Below are 12,864 nucleotides of genomic sequence, written 5' to 3' on the forward strand. Positions count from 1 at the left end.
CCCCACCCAGCAGCCCATTTTTCACTCCCACCCCCCCCTCCTGCAGCCCATTTTTCACTCCCATACCCCCCCCTGCAGCCCGTTTTTCACTCCCAACCCCCCTGCAGCCGTTTTTCACTCCCACCCCCCCTGCAGCCCGTTTTTGACTCCCTCCCCCCCCCCCCAGCAGCCCATTTTTGACTCCCAACCCCCCCCCTGCAGCCCGTTTTTGACTCCCACCCCCCCTCAGCCCGTTTTTGACTCCCACCCCCCCATCAGCCCGTTTTTGACTCCCACCCCCCCCCCCAGCAGCCCGTTTTTGACTACCACCCCACCCCCAGCAGACCGTTTTTGACTCCCTCCCCCCCCAGCAGCCCATTTTTGACTCCCAACCCCCCCCTGCAGCCTGTTTTTGACTCCCACCCCCCCCCCCTCAGCCCGTTTTTGACTCCCACCCCCCCCATCAGCCCGTTTTTGACTCCCACCCCCCCCCTGCAGCCCGTTTTTGACTCCCCCCCATTAGCCCGTTTTTGACTCCCACCCCCCCGCAGCCCGTTTTTGACTCCCCTCCCCCCTGCAGCCCGTTTTTGACTCCCACCCCCCCCCCCTGCAGCCCGTTTTTGACCCCCACCCCCCCCCCTGCAGCCCGTTTTTGACTCCCACCCCCACCTGCAGCCCATTTTTCACTCCCACCCCCCCCTCCTGCAGCCCATTTTTCACTCCCATACCCCCCCCTGCAGCCCGTTTTTCACTCCCAACCCCCCTGCAGCCGTTTTTCACTCCCACCCCCCCTGCAGCCCGTTTTTGACTCCCTCCCCCCCCCCAGCAGCCCATTTTTGACTCCCAACCCCCCCCCTGCAGCCCGTTTTTGACTCCCACCCCCCCTCAGCCCGTTTTTGACTCCCACCCCCCCATCAGCCCGTTTTTGACTCCCACCCCCCCCCCCAGCAGCCCGTTTTTGACTACCACCCCACCCCCAGCAGACCGTTTTTGACTCCCTCCCCCCCCAGCAGCCCATTTTTGACTCCCAACCCCCCCTGCAGCCTGTTTTTGACTCCCACCCCCCCCCCTCAGCCCGTTTTTGACTCCCACCCCCCCCATCAGCCCGTTTTTGACTCCCACCCCCCCCCTGCAGCCCGTTTTTGACTCCCCCCCCATTAGCCCGTTTTTGACTCCCACCCCCCCGCAGCCCGTTTTTGACTCCCCTCCCCCCTGCAGCCCGTTTTTGACTCCCACCCCCCCCCCTGCAGCCCGTTTTTGACTCCCACCCCCACCTGCAGCCTGTTTTTGACTCCCACCCCCTCCCCTGCAGCCCATTTTTGACTCCCCCCCCCCCCCGCAGCCCGTTACAGAGACACACACACACCTTAGCTCAGCACATCCTCCCCGGTACTAAGCCCCGCCCCCGGCATGCTCTGACCTCCTGCTATTGAAAAAAAAAATACTCACATCCTCCTCACGCTGCTGCCCCGCGCACCACCATCGACTCGCGCACCGCAAAACCGGGGGGGGAAGGAGAGAATCGCGGGAATCGCCGCCATTTTTTTAAACTTTTTTAAAATTTATTTAATTAACTGGAGCCCGGCCGGAGTCATCGCGGGCCACACATAGAGGCCAGGCGGGCCGCATGCGGCCCGCGGGCCGTATGTTGTGCAGGCCTGCTGTAGGAGAAGTACTCTCTGCTCTCTTGGGTAAGCACCTTTGTGTGCTACAGCAATGTCTGTCCAGGTTTTGAGGTCTGGTCCCCTTGTCTTGCTATCAGCATCCAGTTGAGTCTTTCTGCAGCTCAAGACAGCCGTTCCTCTGGTCAGTCCCCACAATTGTGAGACTCAGGAATCTCTCTTCCTGTCTCAAAGGCAGGCTTTTAACAAACCTCTAATCAGCCAGGTGGTGTTGGTCAATTGACTACCAGCAGTTAACCACCACACTGCTGGATTAGAGGCACATTTTTGAACAGGGACAAGTCCCCTGTTACAAGGACATAATAACAATCATCTGTTCCTTAGCAGGTCTTAAAATTAGGTAAATACAACCTCAGATGAACAACAACACATGACACATTACACCGTGTCATGATTTATTTAACAAAAATAAAGCCAACATGGAGAAGCTATGTGTGAAGAACTAAGTACACCCTTACGGCTTCCATGGGAATTAAGATGCTAAGTAGCAGACAGGTGCTGCTAATCAAATGCCATGTCACAGCATGACCACAGCATGCAGGTCCTAACACTATCTGTGAAAATTCTCATTTACCTCTGCAGTGGCAATGTTAAGACATGCAGAGTGGTCTTGCCATGAAGTGGCTGATGGCTTATAATGCATTGGCCAAAGAGGTTAACTAAATGACCCTTACTTATCAGAATACAAACAGTTAAATATTTAATTATATATTTTTTGTCATATTGGATGTAGCGTTGTTTTTTTTTTTGTCTTTTGTTGTGCGCATTTGGTCACACCCAGTAGCACTCCTTTTGACACAAATATATATGGTGTAGCAATGGTTGGTACCGTCTATCCTTCTGCCCCTCCCTGTCATGTAAGTCCGGATAGCTGCAGGCTGTGGCAGCCTATCATCTTGGGTTTTCCCCCTCAGGCAGCCTCCCTGAGTAATAGGGGTGGAGGTGACACTTGGTCTGTGTGCAGCCAATCCGGGTGCAGGCCTTGTGCCCTCTCCCTCTGTACTAGGTAGTTGGCATGCCAAATTACAATCAGTCTGAGTCTCTCCCGGCTGGGATTGAGACGTGCTCTCAGCCCCTTAGGGGGTTGAGGAAAATAGATCCAACAGATTGCAAGGCCCCAATTCTGAGAAGAGGCCAGGCACATCCAGAGGCTGGGATCCCATACTGAGAAATGTATTCGCTGCAATAAAACCTGCAGTGGATGCAATAAAAGGATCCTGTTTTATATACCCCTGCCTAAGTTACCGTCTTTTGGGTAGGGGTATGAATGAAGACTTTAACAGTAGGGACTGTCTCTAGCCATGCTGGAGCCTGCTGTGAATGGAGGCGTTGTACCAGATAGGAAGAACACATCCTTAATGTGTAGTTATGGGGCGTAAGTCCCAAATACAGTGCTCAATCTAGGTCAGAACTTGAGTAGATGATAAAGTCCTTAAACTTTTGGGGGAGTCAGCCTATGAACACAGCAATGTATTGGACCCAGTGCTTGATGAATGCATCCACAATAACGTTATCATATGTGAAGATAAATAAGGGTTAACATACCGTTACTTTGTAGGATTGCGCCATACATGACCCTTGTGTTGCTGCACTGTTGCCGGTCATCAAGTCTCAAAGAAGAGAGACATGCAATACTCACATAGGACTGCTTCCCTGGGTGCGTGCATCCACGCTCAGTATGCAATATAGTTGTAGAAGAGATTCGAAGATTCCAGCGGTGCACAGCTCGTAGGAATGGGAGACCAGCAAGGTGTTGATTCAAAATGAACACAGCGTTAAGACATCTAAAAACCTGTCCTGTTTCCCCATACCAATGAGGACCCTCAGCATCTCCTAGAACCTAACAAGTATGAAGCACTATGACACCGGTAGCAAGGCCAGATCTCCCGGGGGGGAGGGGCGGGGGGGGGGGGGTTGGGGTGTGTTAGGGAACACCGCGCAACAATGGTATGCTATGGTGGGTGTTGGTGTTAGAGCCTGCAGGAATTTTGTGTGAAAGACAAAAATCCTATTGCTTTCAATTGAACTTTTTACCTTGATGCATAGAGTGCAGTTATCTGCCCTGGCATTGCTCCTCTTTTGCTTCATACATAAACCCTAAAGTCTGTTTCCCAGTTTCAGCAAGACTGTTTAATTATTCTTTTTAAATGAACAGGACAGCTTTGATGCCAGATGAGCATGCAAGAGATTTCAAAGCAATACATTCCCCCCACCTTGACTTGAAGAGGTTAAAAATGATGTCACCTTTTTTGTTTAAAGAGCCAATCCATGCAGGACACTTTAAAAAATATATATTATTATTGTAATATAATACAGTACTAAGCTGCAGATCGATTAGTTCTTCAGTCATCGATCAGCAACGACCCTGCTTCCAGTGTTCACCAAATGGCTGCTTTTCATTCTCAATCAATCCTTTAGTCAGTGTAATTCAGGAGCTACAACGTATTCTTATATTACTTAGGTAACATTATCTATATTTAGTTTGTATTTTGGCAACAAATTATCACAAACAGGAAAGTGTTACAAAAATATTGCACTGCTGGGGAGGTGGGCTAAGGCTGAGGCCCCAGTGCCTCCGCTGCAAGCGCGCCCGCGAGGCTGGCGGCGCGTGCAGCCGATTCCCTGGTCTGCAGTGAGCTGCAGGAAGAAAGACGGGGGGGGGGGGGTCGTGGCGGGGGAGTGACGGGGGCGCGGCCATGACATCATCCGGCAGGTTTGCCTTCATAGGCTGAACCGCCGGGGGGCGTGGCCTAGCGCTCCGTCGCAAGTCCTGCTCTCAATAAGAAACTCTCGTCACAGCGCTGCGGCCCCCCTCACAGCGGGCCCGGCGCCATTGAGGGGAGGGCTCTCGTCCCTGCAGCGGCCGTCACAGCGGGCGCTGCAGTAGCATGCGGGGCCTCAGACTAAAGCCTGATATAGAAATCAAAGGATGCTCTGTATATTAAAACATTCAAATTTCATTAAGAATTTAAAACAACAACTGTCTAATATTAGAGAACTGGTTTATTTTAAAAACACACACATAGGATATTGCATGAACGAACAGCTGCTTTAAAAAAAAAAAAAGAAAGAGGAAAATATGAGCAGTCATTAGAAGTAACGTGGAAACGCTCCTTCCTATATAAAAGGGGGTGTGTGCTAATTACAACAGAAAATAAGTTTGTCTGGGACGTGCTGCTCAGTGCTGTGTGGATCCCAGACAGGGGTGTGGTGATAACAACGCGCTGCCTGTTGAGCAGCAGAGGACGCCCCAGGCCGGTCTCCCCGGACTGATCTCATGCTCCTACCTGACTGCAGATCTGCAGCGGCACACGCTGATCCCGGGGGAGGAAACACAACAAATAATTAGCTGTGCCCAGGAGGAGGAGGAGGAAAAGGAGCACACCCAGTGAAGTGAGGGAGAACATGTTACATCGGAAGTCAGCTGGAAGAGCTGCCTGGCTGTGAGTGCAGAGGGCTGGGAGTAATCACCCCGGGGGCTGCAGAGGGCTGGGAGTAATCACCCCGGGGGCTGCAGAGGGCTGGGAGCAATCACCCCGGGGGCTGCAGAGGGCTGAGAGTAATCACCCCGGGGGGCTGCAGAGGGCTGGGAGAAATCACCCCGGGGGGCTGCAGAGGGCTGGGAGTAATCACCCCGGGGGCTGCAGAGGGCTGGGAGCAATCACCCCGGGGGCTGCAGAGGGCTGAGAGTAATCACCCCGGGGGGCTGCAGATGGCCGTGTTGCAGCCAGTGGAGGCAGCTGCACCGAGGTGTGGTATCGGGCTGCGCCAGACAGTGGTCGGACCTCACCAAGAGCTACAGAAATATATGCAAAAGACTGAATTGAGTCAGGGACCTTGGAAGATGCAGGATCAGCAGCAAGGTGACATGCAGTTGCAAAAACTAGTACATGGACTGCACCCTGAGCAGCTGCACGGTGACTTCCAGTGTCAGCAACGTCAAGAAGAGACGCACACGTTGGATGGGGGCAATAAGCCTCCCACGGAGCAGGATCAAATGCACGGAGGGCTTTGGCGACCCGCGCTGCACCGACACCACCAGGACTTGCATGCAGTAACGTGTGAAGTCCCCCCTGGGGAGCAGCACAGACACAGACACGGAGAGGAGGGCAGCCTGTCTGATCGGCAGAGGAAGCCACGGGGTCATGTGCAAGAAGTGTATCGGGGGCAAATACAAGACAAGCAGGGGCAAAGTGACACACCGCTCCAGGAGCAGTCACCCCCTAAACAAGAGCAGCAGCAACCACCTGCGCCAGTGCATTTACTGCAGGAGGTGAAGCAGCCGGGTCCGGGGGGTGAAAGGAAAGACCAGAAGCACAAGAGCGGGGCGCTGCAGGACTTGCATGAGCAGCAGCAACATATGCACCAGCTGCGGGACCAAATCCATCCTCTCCGTCAGGAGCTGGCAGCGGAGGGACAAGAAACGCAGCAGCAGCAGCAGGTGCTGGAAACTCAGGCCCCGGAGCACCTGCAGCGGGGGGACAGATACCCCCGGCCACTTCCTACAGAGGAGCCCCCCCGCAGGAGGGCGAAGTCCCTGCCCGGACAGGCCCTGCTGCACCTCCCCGGGGTGGGGGGGAGGGGGGAGGAGGAGGGGGGCGCCCTCCTGCATTGCTGCAAGAAGCGGGTGCAGTTCGCGGACTCGCTCGGGCTGCGCCTGGCCAGCATCAAGCACTTCACCCCCTCCGAGGAGCCGCGGGTGCCCCCGGCCGTGCTGTCCCGGCTGCAGGGGCACGGGGGGCGGGGGGAGGAGGAGGAGGCCGCAGAGGGAGGAGGCGAGGCGGGCCGGCGCTTCAGCAGCTTGCAGCTTCACACCCCGGCCCCGACCCCCGAGGAGCTGCAGGGCAGGCTGGAGGCGCAGCGGGTGTGCCTGGAGCACGTGTCCGCCTCTGTGTGCGGGGTGCACGGGGCAGTGCTGGTACAGGAGCCCCCCGGGGGAGGGGTGCAGGAGCCCCCCGGGGGAGGGGTGCACGTCACTGTCAGATACACCTTCAATGACTGGCTGTCCTACGTGGACTGCCCGGCATCTGCCCCCCTGCCGGATGTGAGCGCCCAATCTCCCGCCCCCGGGGCGCAGCGCTTCCTCTTCACTCTGTGCCCCCCGCCCGCTGCTCGCTGCATCCAGTTTGCCATACGCAGCAGCACCGGGAAGGGGCAGGAGGTGTGGGACAACAACCAGGGCAGCAACTACACCCTGAGCTGCCAGCAGGAGCTGCCCCCCGAGGCCCAGGACTCAGACACAGAGCAGGAGGGCTGGGGCCACACACAGGACGGCTATCGGCATTGGTAGCAGTGGGGGGACAACATACTGTTTACATACTGGCATCACTGGTTGCAGGAAGGAGTAAAGAAGGGGGGCATACTTTTTTTTAACGAATAAGTATTTTTTTGTAGGCCAAAAGACTAGGAAAGAGTCATTCTTGAACCCTACAGCAGCAATGCATTATTATTATTTGTATTTTTTTTTTCAATGCTTGATGTTGCACAAGCCCTGTATAGCTGCATTATTACATTTTGACCTCCTAACAAAGGCTGGGTGGTATGCAAGTAGTGTAACCAGAAAAACAAATTAGTGCTGTGCCTGATACATATCAAGAGCACCTCATTCTTTTACTTTCAGTTCCTTGTTTTTTTTACACAGCTGGAATAAAACAGCACTGCTTTGGCCTATCTCACCCTAAAATACTTAATTCTGAAGTCCTGCAATTCACTTTTGTTGTGGAGAAATATTGCTTAGCAATGCATTGCGGGCCCCTTTGGCAGTGAAATGGTTTAATTTAAATATCAAATGTTAGTTTCAAGAACACATAGCTTCTGTGCAAATGCTGAAGTTCAAATAGGTAATTTTCTATGCAGCCATTTGTAATATACAGAAGTGTAAGGGAAAGTGTGAAGATAATATGCAACATGTCTGTTGTTCCTAGACATAAAGCATCATTGCTGGTTTACACCCTAAAAAGCTACCCACAGTCCACAATTGGTTTTTAATGCTAAACACTGGCAATTTACAACATTTTCTAATTTCAAATACAATCACTTTATGGAACCCAACACATTCCTCTTGGTGTTTTTCTGTACTATTGGGACTATATGTCTGGGATGAAACATTGCACCGCAACCATTGAAGTCAATGGAAATGTGTTTGATAAATCTGGTGTTGGAAGACTGACAAAAAAGCATAAAAAGTATTAGAGTACTAATTTGTTACACAACTGTCCCCCTACATTTGGAAACTTTACTGTTTGAGCACAGGTACAAAATGCAGCTCAAACTCGGGCGTACATCTGCAATATTTATCTTCCCAGAAGTTTGCAGTTGTACGCCAGTCTAATAAAAAAATAATGTTAATTCCATTTTGGTAAATTATGCAATGTTGCTTTAAAACAGCCCCGGCTACTTAAACAGGGTTTCCTGGAGCTGAATTGGTGGTCCGCTGATGTCCAGTTTAATAGATATATTAATATTTTTTTGCGTGTCATTTTTGACAGTTCAAATATGGCAGTGGACTAGACATGGCAGTCTGGGTCACCAATCTGATGCGCTGTGTCATCTCACGACACTGCATCTTTTCTATTGGTTGCTGGAGCGAGCCTTGAACTCAGATGTTTCCCCAATCTTCAGCTACAGATTCCCGTGGTGTGTGTGTGTGCGTGCGTGCGTGCGTGCGGTATGATTTCAAAAGCAAAAAAATGATCATCCGGGAGAATTTTTTTTTAAGCCGGGATTGTTGCTTTGGAGAATTTATTTAAATATGAAGGTCACTTGCAATAACCTAAAAAAATGAGGATTAGCAATTATTTACTGAAGACTTATCAATGATACCATCATAATGTTAACTGTACACCCAATGGGAGTGTCAAACACAATGGTTGGCATACTCTGGTTCTGGTTAGATATGCCCTGTATGTGTGTTGCATGTTCCTCTTGCAGCAGAATGTCTCTAAGGCTGAGTCCCCGCTGGCGCTGAGCGGGCGGTGCTTGGCGAGGTGACATGGATATATATATATATATATATCCCTGCTCACGCGATGCGCCCGCGGGGGGCGCGAGCAGACGCAGGACACCCGGCTTGCATGCTTTGAGCGCCACCGCGCTCAGCGCTAGCGGGGCCGCAGCCTAAGTATCTCCTCTGCACTTTATTGCTTTACTTGCTATGCTTTATGCATTCTTTTTATTTGATTTCCGATGTTTTAAGTGTTACATTACTCCATTTCTGGAGCTTTTTGTCCTGTCTGAAGTTCTGCACTGGAATATATTACTGCGGATTTACCCACTGAATGGTCATTGTTCTCACAAAATAGGAAGTGATCTCGGTGACTTGTGCCGGTTATACAGTGTTGAGTTCAAATACTGGCACACAAAGCCTAGTTACAGACTTGGTTACTCCTTTCTTGAAAGCTGCCAACCATTCATTACTGAATCATCAATCAATAGTATTGCTGCTTGCCTGTCATTTCAAAAACTTTTGAAAGCCGTTGCTTAATAAGAAATCTAGCTTTTAAATATAAATATCTATCAATACACTTGGCTATATGAATTTTAGCACAATGTAGTTATCCTTATGAATCAAAATGGGGCCATCTTGAATTTGTGTTGGTATTTGATGATGTAATTTGCGATAGTGACATTTTAGAGGTTGCGAGTTACAGATTAATCACTGCTCTGCTTTTGGAACAGAATCTGGCCACCCTGCTCTTCTTTTTGTCTTGGTTGTAGCACTGCACTGGCCGGTTCTCTTCCATTGTTAAATAGAATATCTGTGCACTGTAGATTCTCAATATGACATCAAGATTGGTTTCCTTCTCACTCCTGGGAAAGCAATATGGACACACTAATTAAGCTGCTTTTTGAAGTTTTGATACTACATATAAAGGTAAACAGAGAAATAAAGGAGCTAAACCCCTTAGGGAAGGTTCCTTTAAAGCAATAGTTCCACTTACTGAAAAAAATAGTGATCAAGATGAGGAGGCGTGCAATCTCATTGTTACCAACTGGCTCCCAGCGAAGTAATACTGTAGTAACTAGTCTTGGTGTAAAGGTAGAAAAACACAGGCTTATGTTTTGTGCACTTTTATACATTTCCTTAATGTCCTATAAATTCACGTGTGTTATCGCCCTGTTCAATATAGTGCAAATGACCTCAAGTGATTCTATTTAAGTGAATGCTTCATTAACTAGCGTTTGAATTTGCATCACATTGAATAGGGGACACAGTGCCTTATATGTATAGTTTAGGTCAGTGGTTCCCAACTCAAGTCGTCAAACTCCCAACAGGTCAGGTTTCAAGGATATCTTTGCTTTATGTTGTCCAGTCAAATTGATTGAGCCACCTGTACTCAAGCAGAGATATATATCCTTAAAACCTGACCTGTTGGGGGTTCTTGTAAAGGAGTTTAGATATAGGATGGTACTGTTAGCCTAGAATAGACCTAACAAAAGTAAAGCAGAAGTAATCTTTTTAAAAGTTAAACATGGCAAGCTTACAGGACTACTGAAGTCCCCTTTTCAGGCAGCTTGTCACCTGAAAAAGGGACTTCAGTGGTTTTGAAAGCTTGCAATCTTTAACTATTCCTTCACCATAAAAAGTATCACTTCTACCTTATTTTTTATTTGACCAATGGGTTGTGACCTAACTCGATCAATGAACAGCATTATGGTCTGTTTTAGCTGTGATTTGTGTATAGTCTGCTGTTGCACTGATTCGCCGAAGTACTCTGTAGGAGAGGATGCATCTCGATCAAGTGTTTCCTTAACACTATACTATCACACTCTCAATTAAGAGGACCAGTTAGGGGAAAGCTTGTCTGGGCAAGTGCCTGTTTCACACATTACCCACAAGGGAGTATCTACAGGAAATGAAACCACTCCTAGGTTTTATCTACTGTTTACAAACAAACTTAAACAATCTATAAATATATGAATGTATTTTTTTTTTGCTTTACACAGACAATCGGAGCATTAGATGTTTTTCTTTACATTCTCACTATGGTAACAATCCTCCAGAAAATGTATAATTTTGTGAAATACTTCTGAAATTCACTTTGGTGAAGTTCTAAAACTTGTATGATTTTCTTTAAAAAGGTCTTTCCTAATAACTGCAACTTAAAGAGACCTGCAACATGTGTTCTGCGCTCTTTGCAGTTCTTAGATTTTCAATTTGAAAGAAACTCAACATTCCTTCAATTATGAAAATCAGTAAAATTGTAGTCCAGACCTTACATGACGAAGTTAATCTTACCTGGATGGAGCAAGGTGTGCATTTGTGATTCATTATTCATTAATGTGTGTGTTTTTTTTAATAATGCTGCTCTTCTGTTTTCTTTGTTGGTTGTAATATTGAATTCCTAACCCATTGATGACCATGGAGGCTGCTGGAATCCATTGTTGGCTTGGCTACTGCTGCTGCCAATGTCTGCAGCAGAGAATATAGAAATTCCAGAACAGAAACATTTGACATTCTGCTTTGCTCTTTGCCACATTGCGTTTAATATAACTGGAAAGCAAGTTCACGATTGCAAATACAGTACAAATAGGAAAATGATTTTATGTAAATGATTGCTTTTTTTGGAATACAAAACAAATTTAAAATGATTGTACTTGGCCCACAAAAGCTTAGCTCTTGTGATATTATTTGCTTTGTAATATTGGATATAATTGTAATGATGAACCAGTCATTATGAGAAAATATGTTACGTCATCTGCACTTATCACACTTTACAGAATAAGGGGCAAAGTTGTTTTTATGGTTGGCCCCTTCTGTCTATTTAAACTATGAAATGTTAATTATAGATTATAAAATAAGCCATCCTCTACACTGGGAGCATTGTTAATTGCTTATTTGGCGTTATAAATTGCATCACTTCTGGGATTTAATTTTTAATTTTTTTTTCAACCCCATGCCAAACGAGCTAATAATAAAAAGTTCAACATTGAAGAAATTAATTTTGGCAACCAATGCAGATTGCGGGAATTCAATATTTAAATTATTATTTACATTGGAATTTTACAAGATGGCTTCTATTGTTCCGGCCAAACTTCAGTATAGCTTTAGCCCACTAAAAAAGTATATATGGGAAAACACCGAAGTCCTTTTGATTATGTAAGTATTGTACCCGAGTGGAGGCGTGATAGTGGGTTCTGAGACTTGTTTCTTTGTCTTGTGCGCTATGTTATTAGTTTGAAGAAAACTGCAGCTTCCAATTTACCATGCATCTGAGAACAGTGCAGGTCTTGTTATCAATAGTGCTATATTTCTCTGACCAGTGATTGGGAACCACTGGTCCAGATTGTACCAAAATGTGTACACCTTTTGTATGCATGTAACCTAGAATTATTTACAACAATATTGAAGCGGAGAGCAAAGTATTCTTTATGTTTCGATAACACTAGATTTTCCCATGTTGGAGAGTCTAAAACGAAATTGACAAAATGGATACAGTTTAACAAACAAATGGGCCCATAAAGCCTTTTGTTATCACTTTGACCCATTAAATTGGCAATCCCTCATAAAACCAATGTATATGTTATGGGGATTAGATCTGAGAATATATATAACATATTTTTTTTTAAGAAAAAAATATATTTAAAAATAATGTTTAAAGTTAAGTTGTAAACACCACGAGCTGAGATTTAGAAGGGGTGTGACTTCCTCTGGCTAGTCCTGTTTGCATGATATCAGAGTTTAAAAAGTTTGCGCAGCCAAATCTCCTTCCCACTCCCCCTATTTTTATTGGAATTTTTTGAGTAAAAGTAAAAACGTGACTAGCAAACACTCCCATTCAAACGCCCCTGAGGGATGCATTTAACTTCCAGAATAAGTCAGATTTGCTTTTAGCATGGTTGGATTAGTTAAAGGACATAGATTGTTAAATTGTTTACAAAAAGTTTTGTTGGCCAGTTTATGTAGGTTGGTGTTTTTGTATGTAAGCTGCAATCAAGTAAATGCACCATTTTTAGCTGGTGTTTTATTTACTGCAAGGTATTTTGTAGCTTCTGAAATTCAGTTCTAAAAGTCCCCAAAAATATAAATCTATATATCACAGCATATGCTGGGGGACCAACGGCTGCTCCTTTAAAATGATGTCGAAACAACATAAGCATAGATGTGGTATAAAAGCATCGTCTATGTACCCTGTCGTGTATTCAGCAACACCATAAATCTGAGAGGTTCAAATCTACCTGGCACTGGCCAGCGTTCCATTTC

At 47.2% G+C, this 12,864-nt stretch overlaps 1 protein-coding gene across 1 annotated transcript; it reads left to right on the forward strand.

Annotated features, from left to right (window-relative positions):
* The first annotated feature begins 4,831 nt into the window (after positions 1-4,831).
* Positions 4,832-7,712, forward strand: PPP1R3G (protein phosphatase 1 regulatory subunit 3G). The gene has a single exon (XM_075585787.1). The coding sequence runs from the start codon at positions 5,374-5,376 to the stop codon at positions 6,949-6,951; it is 1,578 nt and encodes a 525-aa protein (XP_075441902.1). The 5' UTR covers positions 4,832-5,373; the 3' UTR covers positions 6,952-7,712.
* The last annotated feature ends 5,152 nt before the right edge of the window (positions 7,713-12,864 follow it).

Source organism: Ascaphus truei, chromosome 2 (assembly GCF_040206685.1).
Source record: "Ascaphus truei isolate aAscTru1 chromosome 2, aAscTru1.hap1, whole genome shotgun sequence".
Lineage (NCBI taxonomy): Eukaryota > Metazoa > Chordata > Amphibia > Anura > Ascaphidae > Ascaphus > Ascaphus truei.

Coding starts and splice junctions, on each gene's coding strand:
- PPP1R3G (XM_075585787.1), top strand. CDS start 5,374: ATGGCCGTGTTGCAGCCAGTGGAGGCAGCTGCACCGAGGTGTGGTATC.